This window comes from Pelodiscus sinensis, chromosome 8 (assembly GCF_052426305.1).
Source record: "Pelodiscus sinensis isolate ZL-2025 chromosome 8, ASM5242630v1, whole genome shotgun sequence".
NCBI lineage: Eukaryota > Metazoa > Chordata > Testudines > Trionychidae > Pelodiscus > Pelodiscus sinensis.
This window is the reverse complement of record NC_143059.1, coordinates 22,262,116-22,282,709: the sequence shown is the minus strand read 5'-3', so window position 1 is coordinate 22,282,709 and position 20,594 is coordinate 22,262,116. Positions and strand designations below refer to the sequence as shown.

Genomic DNA, 20,594 nt, shown 5'->3' with positions numbered 1-20,594 from the left:
GGCCATGTTCTGGGGAGCTGCATTTTGCAAAAAGCCCACTAACTTCAGTGGGAGTTTTACTCAATTCAGGGTTGTAGAAATCAGGACAAGAGGAAAGTTAAAGCAATTTGCAGATGGACTGTTTCATTTGTATGCTATATATTTGGTACTAAGATGATCTTGTCCTTATGTGAATGACTAAGATACAATAATGAGTAAGCCTAATTCTTAGACTCAGAAGTAAAATTAACCATGAACCATGACTATGTAAACTATTCATTTAAACTTTAAAAAAAATAGCTTTGTTTTAATATTTGCCTTTCCAGCTCCCTTTTGTGCTGTATCTCGTTGGTTATATGTCCTGCAGAGAGAATAGTTATCCAGGCTTTTACATTGGAAAATGAGATATATTAAATACTTTTATGATACCTCAGTCATCTCTGGTTCTTTCTATATGCTCCATGAGTACATCAGAAGAAACATTGAAAAGGCTTAAAACATGTAATTTCTAGTGTGAGACTAGTTGGTAAAGAATGAGCAAAAATGCTCTTTTCACTTTATAAACATAGCCTTGGAATATGTGATATTTACATTTTTTAAAAGATAGTCGATACTCTTTTGTTGGTGATATTTTGTACTAAACCTGAAGTTACAGAATTTTTAGAAATAAGTCTGCATGCTACTCACCACAAAATCTGAATATATTTCAGGGTATTTTGACAGTTTCGCACATAACACCTGTACTTAAGAAGCTTCCCTGCTATCGGTAAAGTATAGAATTAATTGATTCTCCTGCTCATGTGTAGGGCACTGCATGGTCTTGCCCTGCCTTACTTGGAAACCTTTAGTTCTTCACATGTCAGGGCACTCCTTGCATTTTAGTCCATCAGACCTTCCATCTGTTGTCTGTTGCACAAAGGTCTCATTTTCTGGTCATTCTGTTATGTTTACTTGTCACATACTAATTCCTTTTCACCTCATATGAAGGCTGCTATTGCATCTACTAAACTCTGAATCCACATAAAACTCTGCCTTGCTTATAGATATCTGCAGGGTGGGGGTTTTTTCAGCTCTGAGATACATGCATGAAAGATGTCTTACAACTGAATGAAAATTTCTTTTACATAGTTGAGTGACCATAGCAGTCATGTTTTATACTGCCACAAATGAGATCTTGGGTTTAAATCTTGGAGTCAGCTTTTTGGTGCCTGAGCTGACAGGGCTTTGGAGCCTTGTGGAGCTGGTGTGCTCACTCCAAGCTCAGAGTAAGACTTATTTTGACTTAACACTTAAAAGTAGTCCCTTTCAAATGGCTATGTGGATAATTCACCTCCAGTCCCATCTCAGTCAGAAGAATGGCAGGCTTCAAAGGATGTGGTAAATCTGATGGGGAAATGTATGCTTTTATTTTTATTTAAGGCACAAAAATGATCTAGCAAATGAGGGAATGGAAGGAGAGCTATTGATGATGAATGGACTGCAAAGGATTTAGTAGTTCAGATTAACTCTATGGAATGTTAAATTACTCAGAATTCTTTGCTTCTCAAAACAGATTCTGAACATACTCTGCCACTGTAATCTGGTGTTTTGCTTTTGCGCGCAGGGAATAGGGATGTTAAATATCAGTTAACTGAATAGTTGATTAACCTCATGAATTCTTTTCAGTTACTTGACTATGCTGTAGTGCCCAGTGGTGGGGCTGGCAGCCAGTACATTCTGACCCCACTTCCAAGGAGCCATCTGCCATTCTGTGCTGCAACCTCTGATACAGAAGCAGCAGCCTGGGGTGCCAGGTGGGAGTTGGTCCACGAGGGGATCTAGTTTAAAAAACAGCTCACCTCACAGACCAGCTGCCTGTCACCCTGTGCTGCTGCCTCTGTTAAAGAGGCAGCAACCCCTGTTGACGGGGGTGCTCTGAGCTCTCGGAGCCAGCATGAGCCAGAACTGAGTCAGGCTGCCTGCCCACCTGACTCCTAATACATTTTAAATGCAGAGCCACAGCGGGGGTAGGTCCTGGACCCAGCACAAGCCAGGACTGAGCCAGGCTGCTGGCCAGCCAGCTAAAAAATGTACTGGTGGGAGCGGGAGGAATTCATGTAGTCTATAGCCTTAACCTATTATGTCCCTAGCAGGGAAAACCCAGAAGTAGTTTTGGTCTAACATTTGGTGTGGGTAAATGTGTACAATAACTTTGTGCTAAACTGAAATGTTTCTGGTTTAGTTGATCTACCCATAAAATTACTATATCAGAATGGCTTTTGGATCTCTCTATAAGCCATCTAAAAACAATCAATATGTTTGGTTTGTCCTCTAAAAAGAAAAGAAGATTACAGGTCTATAATGCTAGACTTTTTTTCCCCACCTGTGGTTTGTCAGCATTGATTTGCAGGTCAGTGAGTACCACAGAGGCAGAAATTTCTTGGGTCACTCCTCCTCATTTTGCTGTCTTGCAAGTGCTTAGTTGTCTCCTACATCACAGCTCTGCTGTAATAAATCCCTTCCAATATTGCTTTTTGGTTGGCTGGAAGGTGACTCTAGAGAGCAATACAGAACCCCTTTGTTTGGGGACAAATCACCTGGCTATATGTCCACTTTCATTTATTGCCCCAAAATGACATGAGGGGATTGGAGAGAGAGAAAAAATTATAATGTGTAGGCTGAGATAGCATGCTTATAGTCCTCCAGTGAGGAGGTGGACATGTATGTAGGTAGCGGGATCTGAAAGAAATGTTCATAATTTACATCTATCACATTTTTAATATTTATGTTCCATTCTCTCCTATCTGACAGCCTGGCTGGATGGAAATAAACTATTTTGCCTCTTTTGGAGGTTCAGTATCTTTCCTTCTGCCATAGTATGCCAGTTGTTTTGCCGTTTAGTGTCATCCATAACCAGTATTGATAACTTGGATTAATATTTAATGTGGTTGAGACATTCCAAACCATAAGATGATAGAGATGTAAAATCTTGGTTAAAAAGTTAACCAGTTTAAGGTAATGTTTAACTGGTTAACCATGATCCTGCCGGTGGGGGAGCTGCTCCGGCCAGGCTGGATCACAAAGCACAGGTGGGGGGGCAGAAGGACTCCTTCAGCCGGCCAGGCCTGGTGGAGCAACCCCTTCCAATTAACCTGCTACCCTGGTAAGCATGCTGGCAAGGGTTAACCTTTTGCATTCTTATAAGGCAGATGAGAATTTCAGGTCCATATTTTAATATAGCTTTGTTTTTTATTAATAATTTACCTCTAACTTTTGATACATTTACTGCACCAGAAAATAAAAGATTTCATCGTTGAGTCAATGACATTAACTTTGTTTCCCTCAGTCTTTGCCACTGAATCTCAGTGTATGTCGACTACCTGCTTCCCAGCTAAATGTTATGATACACTTTGAAGAGTGGTCCATAATAGAAGTTCTTAGCTAGCCGTTAATACTAAAGCTAATAGAAATGCTTCTATCATTTATTATTAAAGTGGGAAGACTTTTCCCCTTCATTGTCTTGAATAAAATTTAACCTATAATGTTTAAAATCCACACACTGTGGAATAAACAATACTTTCAATAGAAAGTAGAATAAACCTTGATTGCAGTCCTTTTTCATTGTCTGAGCTGAGAGATGCCAAAGTAAACAAACCAAACTAAATCTAACTTCTCCTTGGATTTTTTTTTCCATTTTAATTGTCCCAGGTATTTTTAATAACTTTGAAAAGGATTTTAATGTATGGGGATGTTTAATGCATGCATTTCAATCAGTCCCTTTTAATTAACAAAAATTAAGCTTCAGAGAGGTAGCTGAGTTAATCTGTTTTGAATCTTGAATACTGCGTGTTATTTGCTTAAACGAAACACACAAGATCTTTTATAGGGGAAAAGGCAGTACACCGCATTTATTGAGAATACAACAGTTGGATATGCTTTTCAATCACTCATACACACAAACAACATACACCCAAAGTATCTCACCAGACAATGTCATAGTTACCAGTCCAGAGTCTGTATCAATCTAGTGGCCAGTTAGATTGAACACAGGGGGGAGCAGGGCCTTTTCGGTTGATCGATCCGATGCTCCTCTGGATTTAGTGTTGGCAAGACGAACCCAAATTTCAATAGCAAAGCACCCTGCTTTTATAATCCTTTTCTCTGTTGAAATCAATGTATTCTGCTGTGTCATTCTGTGAACGGAGTGTTATCTTGTTGATGTCAGTCGTTCCCAAACATCTCTTGAAGGCTCATCCTGTCCTGGATCGTTAATCAGTTGTTTTTAAGGGTGCCCACCTTTAAAGCTGTCAATTCTGCCAATATGATCCATTCTTGACCGTGGATATACACTGACGGTTTCTCTGCTCTTCGCAGTCTGTCTTTTACAGTTTGTCTTCACCCCACATTCTCCCCCTTCTCTCTTGACCATCTTGTTCTGAGAAATAACTTTGCACCTTATCTCGACACATTCATACCCATTTCACACACATAAGTAATGTTACAAAGGCTTTCAAGGCTATGCAGCACAGCATCAACATCTTCATTGGCAAGACAAAGGCATCGTAAATCAAGCAGTTAAGGCCTCAGCCTTTAACATTGTTATAATCTTCATTAACACAGATAAAATATGAGATCCTGTCTCTTTACTTACTAAAACTTTAAAACAAGGAAATATAGGAGATATATACTTAACTAAAGGATTTGACTTACTACAATATTAAATATGATTATATGTATTACCTTACATTACTAAACCTAAAATACAAATATAAAAAAGAAGAAATAAAACTTTCAATCCTAACATGCGTACAGATGTGGTCTCCTCATCTCAAAAAAGATATACTGGCATTAGAAAAGGTTCAGAGAAGGGCAACTAAAATTATTAGAGGTTTGGAACGGGTCCCCTGTGCGGAGAGATTAAAGAGACTGGGACTTTTCAGCTTGGAAAAGAGGAGACTAAGGGGGGATATAATAGAGGTATATACAATCATGAGTGATGTGGAGAAAGTGAATAAGGAAAAGCTGTTTGCGTATTCCCATAATATAAGAACTAGGGGCCACCAAATGAAATTAATGGGCAGCAGGTTTAAAACAAATAAGAGGAGTTCTTCATACAGAACAGTCAACCTGTGGAACTCCTTGCCTGAGGAGATTGTGAATGCTAGGACTATAACAGGGTTTAAAAGAGAACTAGATGAATTCATGGAGGTTAAATCCATTAATAGCTATTAGCCAAGATGAGTAAGGAATGGTGTCCCTAGCCTCTGTTTGTCAGAGGGTGGAGATGGATGGCAGGAAAGAGATCACTTGATCATTACCTATGCGGTTTACTCCCTCTGGGGCACCTGGCATTGGCCACTATCAACAGTCAGGATACTGGGCTGGATGGACCTTCGGTCTGACCCAGTATGGCCATTCTTATGTTTCAGCAAAAACAGTGAGGAGTCCTTGTGGCACCTTATAGACTAACAGATTTATCTGGATATAATCTTTCATGGACTAGAACCCGCTTCATCAAATGCATGAAGTGAAAACTTCCATTTATCAGGATATATACACTTGTAAGGATTTGAGTGATACATCCACACATGTATCCACACATGACTATGTGGAGGATAAGGATGTAAAGGGTTACCCAGTAAGCATTGCCTTACTGGACTGCTTAATAGGATAAGCAGTTAACCAGCACCCAGCCCAGCTGGACCCACCATGCTGTGAGCACGGTTATCATTTTAAATGGGATTTTATATCCCGAGTGGAGGACCATTGTTAACAAGGCCAATTCAATCTGGATGGACGTGGTCTACTCCCAATTGTTGATAAGAAGGTGAGAATATCAAAAGAGGGAGAATTACTTTTTGTAGTGAGCTAGTCAGACCCAGTCCAATAGTGTCAAATTTGTATGTAAATTCCAGCTCTGCAGTTTCATGCTGCAGTCCGAACAGCAGCTTCTTCGTACGCATGCATGTACATATCCCTGCCGTACTGAAGTTTCTTCCGACAAAGCGGATTCCAGACCACAAAAAATTTGTACTTCAGTAGATAAGTAAAAGAGTGAATCTGTGTAGCCCCATGTTACCTTAACATTTCTATATATTAAAAAAAGTGTTTCCTGTGGAATGACAGTGATATCATCAGTTCACTCCACAGCCCACCCACCTACCTCCTCCCTCTCTCCCTCTTGCCCCCCAGCTTGATCCAGACCTCACTGCTTCCCCTCGCCACTTGGAATTGCTATTTTACACCAAGCCCCTACTCTTCTTCCTCCACCCCCACCTCATAGGGCTTTCAATGCCAAGAAACATGGCACAGTAGCCAGCAGACCCCACATTGCAGCTGTGAGAGCCTAGGGGCCGGGAAGGGGGAGCGCAGCAGCCCAGGGACAGAGGCTCCCAGCCGGGCTTATGTGGCAGCAGCAGGCTCTTGGGGGCTCCCCCATTGCCAAGCTCTTGGTGAGCCAGAGAGTGGTGCCCGACCACCCGGAGTCCAGCTGCCCCTGTGGAGATTCACCCCTCCCAGCGGCTGCACTTACTGCAGCTGCCAAAGCACCTCCAAGTTGCCCGAGGGAGCCACTGCACCGACCTGTCTGCTCCTTCCCTTCTGCTCCCGGCTCTGTGGTCAGGGCTGGGGCAGTGAGCAGCACAGACGGGACCGCACAGGGCAGAGGACAGGACAGTGGCCCCCTGCGCTGCTGCTTTCCCCACTTCAGCAGGCTGCAGTTCCCCGGAGTGCTGCATGCACACAACTGCAGGCAGGCCCCCCTGCACCTCTACGGCCACCAGGATTGGAGCCAGGCCTGACATGCACCCTAGCTGGGAAATGAGGCTGGTGTGGGCAGAGAGAAAAAGGACCCTGGCTCGCAGGGGAGGGGGAGGGAGAAGGGACCCTGGTTGGTGGGGATCTGGGAGGGAGAAGGGACCTGGGCTGATGGAGGAGGGAGGGACCTGGGCTGGCGGGGAGAGGGAAGGGAGAGGGAGAAGGGACCCAGGCAAGTGGGTGGGGAGGGAGAAGGGACCTGGGCAGTAGAGGAGGAAGGAGAAGGGCCCCCATGGGGGGGGGGGTCAGAGGGAGAAGGGGGACCCAGGCTGGTGGGGGAAAGTGGGAGAAGGGACTCGGGCTGGTGAGGAAGGGAGAGGGAGAAGAGACCTGGGCTGGTGCGGTGGGTGGAGGGATAAGGGGCCCAGGTTGGCTGGGAGAGGGAGAAGGGACCCAGGCTGATGCGGCTGCAGCCCAGCCCTCCCTGGTGTCCAGGGGGAGAGCCAGCATTGCCTACCCCCCATGAGGGGGGGTGGGCAAGCACAGTAAGTAGGGGACTGAGCCCCCCAATAGCCATTTAAAAAATTGCCCCAACACAGTGCTTGTTTGGATGATTCTTCTTTCTTGCATTTTACCCTCACAACTCTTTAGATGGCCTAAATCCTCCCAGCCTTACTCACTGACTTCAGGGAAGCTGCCTGAGTAAGCATGATTTGTCTCTTTTCTTGGAGCTATCAGATCTGGTTCCTCTTCCCAGTCCCACCACCACTGGCCTGTTGTGTGAGGTCAGCAACTTTCTTGTGTGTCTGTTTCTTTCCTTGTCTGTTTAGCTTGTAAGTCGTTTATAATAAGGTCTGTTTCTATGTATTTGTACAGCAACAAGCTCAACAGGGATCCAGTCTTGCGGACACTAACCCCTAAGGATAAATCTATAGCATTTCCTTCGGGCCCCTTTTTTCACTCCACTAGAAAATACAACACAAAATGTTAGATCCCATAATTCCCAAGAAGGAAGCAGTGTCCCCCACACCTCAAGATTATGCTAGTGCTATTTTGATAGGTTCATCCAGTTTTTAATGGTAGCCTCTGATCATCAAACTGAGAGTGACTTACATTCTGTTCTGTTTTGCTGTAAAATCTGTTAGAAGATTAGCCACAGTTAGCATGAACTCAGCTGTCAGAGTCACACTTTTCTTTCTGACAATACTAATGAATTTGAATTTAAACAGCAACAGCAAAGACTGAAGCCAAGCACTTTGAGAGTGCATATTACAGGTTTTCCCTTTCCTCTTTGTCAGTGTTCCTCAGAGCCCCCCTCACGTCACCATCACCATCGCTTCACCTTACTACTTTCCTTGTCCGTTGCCAAATTGTCAGACACTCATTGGGACTGGGCTGGCTCTAGCAAACGTATTGCACTCAAGGCCATCTCATTTTGGAGCAAGGGCCCAAAAGAATATGGAAGATCAATGTATTTGCTACCCTACCCCTTTTGTTTAACTGAGAACTTATTTAAATTTACGGTATCTTTTCTGAAGATATGATGCATGTGCTATAGTTTTATATAATGTGTACATTCAGAGCAAGAGCACCTCTCTTGTGTTAAATGTAAGCTCTCAGCAGTACTGCATAGCACGTGGCTATTTTTAGAAACTGTCTTGCTAGATATGTCCTCAATGAAATGTAGAAAGCAGCAATGCTGAGCAGATTCATTAATTATTTAAAAGGTCAACGTAGAAATTCACAGGTCTTGCTTAATCTATTCATTACACAAAATGCATACACAATAAATTTGTACTAAATTAAAGTTTAACAGAAATGAGAAGGGCAGTTTATTGCTGAGCTTAGCTGTTGACTATTCTGTTGATTACTCTTTAGGGATAACTCTTGTTTAAAAAAAATAAGTCCCCCTTCTCTCAATTCCTCTGAAAGCTACTCTTCAGCACTTTCCTTTTCCTAAGAGGGATAAGCAATTTATATTACGCTCGTGACGATCCAAAAATCTATCACCTGAGGGACCAAAAGCTGGGAGTCAGTTTCTAATAGCAGTCTCCCAAATCACAGAACAATGATATAAGTCCCATCAGGAAAGCTTTTAAGCGCATACTTAACATTGTGCTTTATGTGAATTGGTCCCCTAGTTTTGATAGAAGAACAGCACACAAAACAAAAGCTATACAGGTTGAATCTCTAGTCTGGTACCCTTGAGACCTGACCAGTACCGAACCTAGAGAAGGTCAATATTGTCAAGCAGCATTACCAACACTTCCACTGCTTACTGGGCTCTTAGAAGACATTTAGGAGTGAATTAGAGCTAAATAACAGCACAGAACACTGAGCGCCAGGACTGGGGGTTGTAAACAAACTTTATGGGACTGCGGGAAATTGGCCATACCCATAATAAGTGAACATCCAGCTAACAAAACTCATGCCAGACCACAGATGTTGCTGGACTAGAGAGGTTCAACCTGTATAGATAATTTGTTTGTTACAAAAAATTATCTTGATCCTTACATGTGCATGGACCCATACACACACTGTGATGATCTCTTATGAATTGTTTTTCCATATAGCTACAAATTGTCGGTGAATGTTATCAGTTTTTCATTCTATTTGTACTACGGTGGTTTTCGGGTAGTTTTGCCTGTTTCTATATTATTTTGAGGGTGAGAATAGGGATGGTAGGTAACTGAATAGTCATGTAACCTAATCAAATGTTAACGGTTACATGACTATTCGATAGTCCCCAGGGGCAGGGCCAGCAGCAAGTGCTCTCCCGGCCCTACTGTCAGGGAGCCCCCTCCCACACCGACTGCTGCCTCTATCTCACAGGCAGCAGTACAGGGAAGCAGCAGCCCCTGTCCGTGGGGTCCTGAGCTCCCCACAGACAAAGGCTGCTCCAATATCCCATGGAGCAGCCTCTGTCCACAATGAGCAAGCAGGCGGCTCTGCGGGAGCCAATATGCATGGACAGCTGGCTTGAAAGCTGGCTGCCCACATGTATTGCCTCCAGCTTTCCCTCCACCCGACACCCACAACCTCCACGCTGTTGCCTCTCTATCAGAGGTAGCAGTGCTGAAGGGAAGGGAGGAGACAGGCAGCTCCACCGATTCAGTGCTCATGAGGAGCTGGCTTTAAAGCTGGCTCCTCACAGGCATCAGCTCCACCTCCCACTTGCTGCCTCTGATACAGAGGCAACAGGAGGGGGGGAGTGCATAGATTAACCGATAAATCCAGGTTTTTTCGGTTAATCGTGTAGTTGTCTACATGTTGATGTCCTAGGTGAGATGTGTTTTGTGAATATTAAAGAAATAGTCAATGCTGGAAATAGTTCATTGGTTACAATCTTAAATATTTACAATTTTTTGTAAATTTATATTTAAATATATCTTGGAGCTTCTGTCTTGAAATATTTTCTGTGTGGGGTGAGTGTGTAACCCACACACCTAGGCTGCGTCTAAAATGGCATGATTTTGCGGAAATACTTTTAATGGAAAAGTTTTTCCGTTAAAAGTATTTCCGCAAAAGAGCATCTAGATTGGCAAGTGCCTTTGCGCAAAAGCATCCGTGCCCAGTATAGACGTGCTTTTGCGCAAGAAAGCTCCGATGGCCATTTTACCTGAGTACTGTAAGTGGCACCTAGACCACTGCAGCAGTTAAGATGAAGAGACCTCTGCAGCATGGGTTGGGAGCCAGCTGGCTTTTAGCTCAGAGGGTAGAGGCTCCTATAGTCAGCTTCTCAGGTCCCAGGTTCAAATCCACCTTGGTGGTGGTTACAAGTGCATCCTTGTGTAGAGGTATAGGTAAATGTATTTCTTCATTAGTTTCAGGAATGTATCCAGTTTGCTTGTTTGGTTATCCTGAAGTAGGGATGTAAAATCCCGTATGATGGGCTAATCGGTTAAGTGCTATGTTTAATTGATTACCTGCTTGCACGGGGGCAGGCTGGAAGGCTAGGCTGGAGCATCCCCTCTGCCACCCTCCCCACACATACACCCCTGTCATGGACAGGGGCTAGTCTAACCAGGCTGGAGCACCTCTTGCCCACAACGGTCCCCTCCAGGCTGGAGCAGCCCCTTGCTTATGCCCCCACCATTTAACCATAACAGGTAAGTATCACCGTTAACCATTCACATCCCTACCCTGAAGCCTTTAATGTTTTTACTAACTTGGTAAGTAATGTTTTGGGGTTCAGCTCAGACGAGTAAGAAGCTGTGCTTTGTAACCATGGTGTGTCTATGCTTTTCTAGCTTGATTCAGAACCTGACATGAGCAGCATGTTCTCATAGCATGATTTAACTGTTGTTCAAAGTGTTTCTCACCAGTTCTCATTTCCAGCATGATTAACCAGACTGGCTAGGACCCTTCACAAAGATCACAGTGCACAGTTCCTTTGTCTCTTAGGTGAAGGATGACATTTTTTTCTTCTCTCTGTTTATATTTGCCAAAATATGCTGATCCTGCTTCAAAGGCAGGGTGGCTTCCTGAGAGTGCCATCTCCATCAAACTTGTTAAGTAATCTTTTCACCACTTGGTCTCATGCTGGCTTTGTTTACCATGCATGTAAATGGGCTTTGCTTTGTCTTTGGTCACACCTTGCTTAATTTACACTGGAGACACATTCAAGCAGGTGGAATAATATTCCTTTGTCTGGAACTGGCATACCTTAGGCACTAATAGCCAAATACATGTTAAGAACGTATTTCCAGCACATATCTGTGAAATCCTTTGTGGGTTTGCCGTACATATATCATGCAAGAATATTAATGATCAGAGTTATTGCTGTGCAGTGATATTACATGCCACTTTTTATTTGTATATATCATATCATGACCACAGTGTGCCAGCTGACACTTGGATGCTCCTAAAGTGGAAATGACCTGATAATATGAAACTTCAGTGGCACTGACCAGAAGTGGTTTGCAAGTAGTGACAATCCCACAGAGTTAAAATGCAAAATAGCAAACTCTAGCTACTGTAAACTGGTACAGAATAGACCAACACTCTGCTTGTACATGCACATAACTTACCTTAAGTCTGGAATGAAGAAGCTTCCTATGTTTGATACATTGTGTTCATATGCTGTTGTGGTGGACTGTGTAGTTTTTATCAACCTCCTGCATGAATAAGATGTATTCTAACATCAGGGATTTAGTAAATTTTTGAAAATGTAGTTGAGCAGTCTCAGCAAGGATTAATGAGAATATGTGATGCTTTAATGGAAAGATTAATTTTGATTACAAGTACGTGTGTGTACAGATATATATTTTTTCATCTCTTGATTTTGTTTTTAGGTCTGATGTAGTTGTTCTGTGTTTTTCAATTGCTAATCCTAATTCCTTGAATCATGTAAAAACAATGTGGTATCAAGAAATCAAGCACTTTTGTCCTCGCACACCTGTTATTCTGGTTGGCTGCCAATTGGATCTTCGTTACGCTGATCTTGAAGCTGTTAATCGAGCCAGAAGGCCTTTAGCAAGGTAATTAAAACAAAATAACATTTTAAAAGTGTGACTGTTTTCTCCCCCATGCTTTATGAAATTGGCTTATGAGTATAACTATGCATAACTCAAAGATGCTTTGGACAAAACACCTCATGTAACCTATCAATTTTAATGTTACAATCTGCTGAATCTGTATCTCTTATTTGATGCATGTATCATTCTTGTATGTAAAGTTAGAAATATGAAGTATGGGAATGAGAGCCATCAGGGGTTCTCAGGAAGGCTTACCCACTGAGTGATCCACTTAAGGACTTGTAAACAGCCTTGTTTTGTCCTGGAAGTCCTACAGTGATAGGACTGTAAAGCATGTGACCATGCTAACTGGTACTAGGATTCCATTTTGACCAGGTAATTTCTGCCCAAGGAAAAGTATTTAAGCAGTGGGCAGCTATCAGTCCTTTAGTCTTTGGCTGTCCTGGGAAAGGGCCTGGCACACTAAGAGTGCATCTACACAGCAGGGCTTCACTCGAAATAAGCTATGCAAATTGAGTTATGTCAAATGCGTAGCTTATTTCGAAATTGGGAGTGTCTACACAACACTTATTTTGAAATAGAGCACTCTTCCTCTGACTTCCCTTACTCCTCATACAATGAGAGTTACAGGAGTTGGAGTAAGAAGTCCTCCAGCTTGACAGTATTTTGACATTATTTTGAAATAACTGCCTGCTGTGTAGATGCAGACTAAGTTATTTCAAAATAATGTTGTTGTGTAGACATACCTTAGGATACAAAGAGATCTGGAGACCAAGTCTAAGTAAAAGATCATCTTTGACTTGAAGGTTTGCCTAAAATAAGAACAGTTTTAACATAAGAAACTGTTTGCAATAAGTTTTAGTGTATTAGAACTAACTGAGTTTTCTTTTCATTTAATTTTGATCTGTCTTCACTTGCAGCCACTTAAATCCTACTGATTCTACATAATAAAATCATTTTTGTTTACTATCAGGCCTGGTGTAAGTAATTGTTACCTGGGGAGCGGGCAACGTTCATATCCTTCTTTCATTGATAAAGGAATGAGCTTTCATTGTGTAAAAACCTTATGCAAAGAAAGACTGATTTACTTGGGGTTTTGATCCCTTTTTTTAAGGGTTGGTTTCCTGAGTGCTGTGCCCAAGAACTGCATTCTCCCAAAGCTGAAGTGGTTCAGTGTCTGAATTGCTCTTCAAGGGAGGTGGTTAACTCAGATCTGCTTTGTCTTGGGGAGACCAGAGAATCTGGCCCAGCAGAACAGAGTGGTGGGGATCCCCAGAGAGCAAGAAGGCAGGTGTCAATGATATGATCAGCACACCAGGGAACACGCCCAAGGGGGTCTTCTGTGACTGCCCCCTTTACAAAAAGGTTCTAGGCTTTAATCAAATATACTATTTTTCTAAAAAGAAATTATGTTCTTATCCAGTATTGTCTGTTTCTTAGTTTTCCATTTTATAAAATGAGGATGAATTATGCTATTTCATATCCTGTCTGTTTTCTTGTCCATAGTGTAAGATCTTAATAAGTTAAATGCTCTTTGACAATGCATTTTCTACAATGCCTAATACATTACACTAATATCTGAATAGCAAGCAGCAGAGATTTTGTATATGTGTTTTGCCATTTAAACGTATGCATCATGAGATAATGTACGATTCCTATCAGCTGCTACTTTAGCCAGATATACCATGCCTTTTTTTATTCTCAGTTTGGCATTTGATAGTTAGTTTGTTTTTTGAAACTGTAACCCTTTAAGCACAGAGCAAAGAGCATAGCTATTACATAGACAAAAACACCACATTAAAATAAAGTTATCAAGGCTATGTCTAGACTACATCCCTCTGTCGAAAGAGGAACATAAATGAGCCTGATTGAAAGTGCAAATGAAGCGCAGATTTAAATATCCAGTGCTTCATTTGCATGTTCGTGTCCAATCACTGTTTTGAAGAAGGATATTTCGAAAGTGAAACTGCTATCTAGACGTGGGTTTTTTCGAAAGAAAAAAAAAACCTTTTTCGAAAGATCCTGTACTCATCATCTTTTGAGAAGTACAGGATCTTTCGAAAAGGGGTGGGGGTTCAAAAGAACCACGTCTAGATAGCAGTTTCACTTTCGAAATACCCTTTTTCGAAAGAACATTGTGACATGGTTATACAAATGAAGCACGGGATATTTAAATCCCAGCTTCATTTGCACTTTTGATCTGCCTAATTTACATCCCTCTTTCAAAAGAGGGATGTAATTTAGACATATCCTTAGATTGCAAAGTCAAGCATATAAAAGTTAGAAACATGTATATTTACCATTGACCTTACTACTTTAATTCTCTCCCTTTTATGCATCCAATCTGTGCATTGAATTACTTTCAGGACCCGTAGAAAAAATACTATATGATCATGTAACTTAAAGACTTACCCATCGGGCGAGTCTGAATTAAGGTTTTAGAAGCATCTGTAAATCCTGGCATTCCCTAGCTTTCAGATATTTAAGTGTCAATCTAAGCACTATCCTCTTTTCACCTGTAATAGTATTTCCAAATAATCTGGTTTTCTAAAACAAAACAGTTTTTTGTACTGAAACTAAAACACCCCTCCATCACGATTATCAGCAGGATTTGAACCCTAAACCTCTATCACAGGCTTTCACTACTTGAATTATGGGACTGGCAACATTAGCTGGCAGAAGAAGGCGGCTCTTATTTGACTTGAGAATAAGCCACTGGTCAGTTGACTAGTCCAATTCTTTCTTGCCCCTAGTGCCCCGCAGGAATGGGAGTATTGTATTGTATACAGAGTCTGGAGGAAGGAGTTGTGGTCTGATGGAATCATAGAATCATAGAATACTAGGACTGAAAGGGACCTCAAGAGGTTATCGAGTCCAGTCCCCTGCCCCCGTGGCAGGACAAAATACTGTCTAGACCAGTGGTCCCCAACTCAGTGCCTGCGGGCACCATGGCGCCCACCAGGGGATTTATGTGCGCCCGCCGAAACATCTGGTCTGGCCCCGCCACTGGTGCGTGGCACATGTGTGGTGCTGGCCCCAGGCACGCGGCGCATGGGCAGCCTCAGCCCCGGATGTGCAGCACATGCGTGGTGCCGGCCCCGGGCATGTGGCGCATGCGTGGCCCCACCCCCGGAAGTGCGGTGTGTGAGCGGCCCCTGTGTGAGCGGCCCTGGGCGCCCGGCAGCCACGAAAGGTTGGGGACCACTGGTCTAGACCATCCCTCATAGACATTTATCTAACCTACTCTTAAACATTGCCAGAGATGGGGATTCCACAACCTCCCTGGGCAATTTATTCCAGTGTTTAACTACCCTGACAGTTAGGAACTTTTTCCTAATGTCCAACCTAAACCTCTCTCTCTGCAGTTTAAGCCCATTGCTTCTTGTTCTATCCTCAGAGGCCAAGATGAACAAGTTTTCTCCCTCCTCCTTATGACACCCTTTTAGATACCTGAAAACGGCTATCGTGTCCCCCCTCAGTCTTCTCTTTTCTAAACTAAACAAACCCAGTTCTTTCAGCCTTCCTTCATACGTCATGTTCTCCAGATCTTTAATCATTCTTGTTGCTCTTCTCTGGACCCTCTCCAATTTCTCCACATCTTTCTTGAAATGCGGTGCAGATTCAGACTAACACGGCTATCCCTCTGATACTTAACAAAGAAGTCATTAAGCATCTCTGCCATTTCCAAGTTTTCTGTTACTGTTTCTCCCTCCTCACTGACCAGTGGGCCTACCCTGTCCTTGGTCTTCCTCATCCTTCTCATGTATTTATAAAAAGTCTTCTTGTTCCCCTTTATTCCCGTAGCTAGTTTGAGCTCATTTTGTGCCTTTGCCTTTCTAATCTTGCCCCTGCATTCCTGTGTTGTTTGCCTATATTCATTCTTTGTAATTTGTCCTACTTTCCATTTTTATATGACTCTTTTTTTTATTTTTAGATCATGCAAGATCTCGTGGTTAAGCCAAGGCGGTCTTTTGCCATGTTTTCTATCTTTCCGACACAGCAGAATAGCTTGCTTTGGGCCCTTAACGATGTCCCTTTGAAAAACTGCCAGTTCTCCTCAGTTGTTTTTCCCCTCACTCTTGATTCCCATGGGACCTTACCTTTCAGCTCTTTGAGCTTACCAAAATCCGCCTTCCCAAAATCCATTGTCTCTATTTTGCTGTTCTCCCTTTTACTCTTCCTTAGAATTGTGAACTCTATGATTTCATGATCACTTTCACCCAAGCTGCCTTCCACTTTCAAATTCTCAACCAGTTCCTCCCTATTTGTTAGGATCAAATCTAGAACAGCTTCCCTCCTAGTAGCTTTTTCAACCTTCAGAAATAAAAAGTTGTCTCCAATGCAATCCAAGAACTTATTGGATAGTGTGTGCCCCACTGTGTTATTTTCCCAACATATATCTGGATAGTTGAAGTCCCCCATCACCACCAAATCTTGGGCTTTGGATGATATTGTTAGTTGTTTAAAAAAAACCTCATCCACTTCTTCCACCTGGGTAAGTGACCTGTAGTAGACTCCTAACATGACATCACCCTCGTTTTTAACCACTTTTAGCCTAACCCAGAGACTCTCAACACTGGAGAGGATGGAGTGGACCCAAGCCTAGCTTTCTTCTCTCTTTTCCTATCCATCTTTCCTGTGGCTGCCCTGCCAGCTCTTAAGCAGTCAGTGTATATGCTGCTGGTTTGGGCATGAGCCTGAGTTTTCAAAATGTCCATGTTCAGCTATTATTTTAGCAGTCTGGACCTGTTTCTATGAAACAGAAATAAGTGACAGAAAGGGAACAGTGATTTTTAAACAGTTCATAATTCAGATAAATGTGAATAGGTTGAAGGTTCATTTCCTATTGTGAAATAATACCTTCCTATCTTTAAGTGATAGGTTTATAGTACAAAGTGTCTACCAAGTGCAAACTATCTCTTGGGGGATATTTTTGAAGTGACTAGTACAATGATTCCAAATTTTTAAGGGTCTCCATGAGCCATGCCGGCTGCCATTTTTGTTTTTATGAATGGGCTAATATGGCTCCAGATTTTTTTGGAATGTGGTTATTGATAGCCCTGCTCTGTGTGTGAAGTAAGTTTGTTTTGCTAATTATGTTTTATTTTAATCTTAGGCCTATAAAAAGAGGAGATATTTTACCGCCAGAAAGAGGGAGAGAGGTTGCCAAGGAGCTTGGGATACCATATTATGAAACCAGTGTGTTTGACCAGTTTGGAATTAAGGACGTTTTTGATAATGCGATCAGAGCTGCATTAATATCCAGAAGACACCTGCAGTTCTGGAAATCACATTTAAAGAAGGTCCAAAAACCTTTACTTCAGGCTCCATTCCTACCTCCAAAGGCACCCCCTCCAGTTATTAAAATCCCAGAGAATCCTGTAACCAATATGAATGAGTCTGGATATTTGTTAGACAATCCACTGTGTGCAGATGTCATGTTTGTTCTTCAAGACCAGAATCATATTTTTGCTCACAAGATTTACCTAGCTACCTCCTCTTCAAAGTTTTATGACCTTTTTTTACTGGAATGTGAAGAATCTCCAGACTTCAGTGAAACACAGTGTAGTACAGATAAGACCAGTAGGGACTTCTTGTCCAGTACAAGTCATCTTGAAACAGTTGATGATATTGATGATGCAATCTTAGCAACCTTAAAAACTTCCAATGACAAACTTTCAACACCAGAAAGTGATGGCACTTCAAAGATGTTTGAACTTGAAACTGAAGAAGGTAGCTCTGCTCGGAGAGCTTTGTCCTCCTTGGGTAAAGGGTTTGTTAGTATGCATAAAGAAATACAAATCAACCCTGTATCGAATAGGACATGTCCTGTAACTGTAGTCAAGATGGATTCCTCTGTTCAGCCTGGGCCTTTTAAAACTGTTTTACAATTTCTATATGCTGGGCAACTGGATGAAAATGAAAAGGATCTGACAAGATTAGCACAGATTGCTGAAATCTTGGAAGTATTTGACTTGCGCATGATGGTGGAAAATATTATGAATAAAGAAGCTTTCATGAATCAAGAGATTACCAAAGCATTTCATGTCAGGAAAGCTAACCGGATAAAAGAGTGTCTTTGCAAAGGGACATTCTCTGGTGAGTAAATAAACTCTCATAGAAAAGGCACAATTTTTTCCTCTCACTTATGCCAATGTAACTCCATCCACTTCAATAGTTATTCCTAACTTATGTCAGCGTGAGGGGGGAAATGAGCCAAAAGTTTGCTATATAACTGAAGACCAACATTTTCAACAATGGGAACCTGAAGGTAGGCTTTTAAAATCCACATTTAGACTGTTAAATAAAGAGCCAGATTCTAAAATGTGTTGAGCACCCAGCATCTCCCATTGAGGTCGAAGCTTTCATAATTTCTCTGCTTAGCTCTATAAAATCAAAGACTCTGAAAAACATCCAGGAAGCACTTCCTTACTAATAAGTATGTGCCTCTTACTATTTCACTCCAAGCACTGAGTATTATAGTTACGATTGTTCCTTGATTCCATGGCAGATGTGACATTTAAGTTGGATGATGGAAGCATAAATGCCCACAAGCCACTGCTGATCTGTAGCTGTGAATGGATGTCTGCTATGTTTGGAGGGTCATTTGTTGAAAGTTCAAACAGTGAGGTATGATAATTGTATTTTATGTATTTTTATGGGTAGCTTTTTAAAACACTGCTATGTTCCCTGAAATAATTATTTGTTTAAGAGTTAAACACACAAAAGAGCATGTCTGCTATATATAGACCAGAAGTCTGCTTTAGTTATTCCAACATTGTCAGAACATGTTTGTGACAGGGTGTATCAACCCCGTGCTGGAGCTGACAGAGTTACTTTTGCCCAGCTGGCTGAGAGGGCACTATTCCCACAACTCTGCTGAGCATGCTCCAACTGGAGACTGACTATAAAGACTTCTGGAGCATCTCAGTCTGGGCTGGCTGCTGAAGAGGAAGGAGGCCAGGGGGAAAAGTGCAGCTGGACCAAACAACAGCAGCCAGACTGAGAGTGGCTACAAGAGAAGTTGCAGGACCCAAGCATGAGGATAGAGGAGACTTCTGATAAGAGCTAGTAGAAAGTAGCCCAGGGTGGAGAATTGCTCCCAGAGCACTCAGCATGTTGCAGCAGGATTCCCCACTGACCAGGCAATCGATTGCACCACTGACAACAGGGCCCTGGGTTGGGACTGGTGGAGAGGGAGGGCCTGAGTCCCTCTACCCCCTCCTTAGATATCCCCATGTGGAGAGAGATTGTCCTGTGTATATTGACTGAGGCCACTGGGCCATAATACCCTGAATCCTGGGGTGGACATATTGGCTAAGGCTGCTGGGTCATAATACCCTGGATTTAGGGGTGGACATATTGACTGTTGTCTCTGGGCCATAATATCCTACATGTAAGGATGTGTATGTTGATTGAGGCTGCAGGGCCATAATACCCTGAATATAGGGGTGCCTATATTGACTGAGGCTGCTGGGCTGGGCCATAATACCCTGAATACAAGGGCATTTATATTGACTAAGGCTGCTGGGCCATAGTACCCTGAATACAGGGACAGTTATGTTGGCTGAGGCTGTGAGGCTATAAATAGACTCAGTGGTTGTTAGGTCACTCAGTCAAGAGGATAAGATTGAGGAGCCTCTGAGGGCCTGTCGCCCCTCAACAGTGTTGAGCAATAGCATGCCCAAAGCAACATGTTATGTTGCCACTAATACTAACTGTGTCGTCAACTTCAAAAAAAAACCTTTAAGATAAGCTATTTAAAAACATATGTACAAGTGATATTCAGTGTTTGTTTTAGTTCAGGAACCTTAGCGATGATAGAAAAAACTGTTGGTATATAAAAGTCATAGAATCATAAAGCTGGAAGAGACCTCAGGAGGCTATCAAGTCCAGCCCCTTGCTCAAGACAAGACCAATCCCAACTAAATCAACTCTGCCAGCGCTTTGTCAAGCCAAGACTTAAAAACCTCTATGGATGGAGATTCAACCACCTCCCTCGGTAACCCATTCCAGTGCTTCACCACCCTCCTAGGGAAATAGTTTTTCCTAATATCCAGCCTAGACCTCTCCCACTGAAACTTGAGACCATTGCTCCTTGTTCTACCATCCATCACTACTGTGAACAGCCTTTCACCAGCCTCTTTGGAACCTCCCTTCAGGAAGTTGAAGGCTGCTATCAAATCCCCCCTCACTCTTCTCTTTTGGAATATGTCTACACTTGTCCCCTAGTTCGAACTAGGGAGGCAAATGAAGCATACCAAAGTTGCAAATCAAGCGCAGGATTTAAATATCCCGCACTTGGTTAGCATATTCGCGGCCGGTCACCATTTTAAAATGCCGGTCGCCCGATGTAACTTGCCGCGTGTAGATTCAGTAGTCCGGTTTAAAACCCTTCCCTCA

At 42.5% G+C, this 20,594-nt stretch overlaps 1 protein-coding gene across 5 annotated transcripts in view; it reads left to right on the top strand.

Annotated features, from left to right (window-relative positions):
- RHOBTB1 (Rho related BTB domain containing 1) overlaps positions 1–20,594 on the top strand; it is a 120,959-nt gene that overhangs the window by 68,960 nt on the left and 31,405 nt on the right. For 2 of the 5 annotated variants that reach the window (XM_075934871.2, XM_075934872.2), the window contains exons 3-6: positions 690–745; positions 12,009–12,194; positions 17,308–18,290; positions 18,703–18,821. In XM_075934871.2, the coding sequence (XP_075790986.2) occupies positions 12,073–12,194; positions 17,308–18,290; positions 18,703–18,821 (1,224 nt within the window). In that variant the 5' untranslated portion in view covers positions 690–745; positions 12,009–12,072. Of the gene's footprint in view, positions 1–689; positions 746–766; positions 3,122–12,008; positions 12,195–17,307; positions 18,291–18,702; positions 18,822–20,594 lie in introns of those variants that run through there. The other 3 variants (XM_006113588.5, XM_075934868.2, XM_089780107.1) reach the window with 2 other exon arrangements.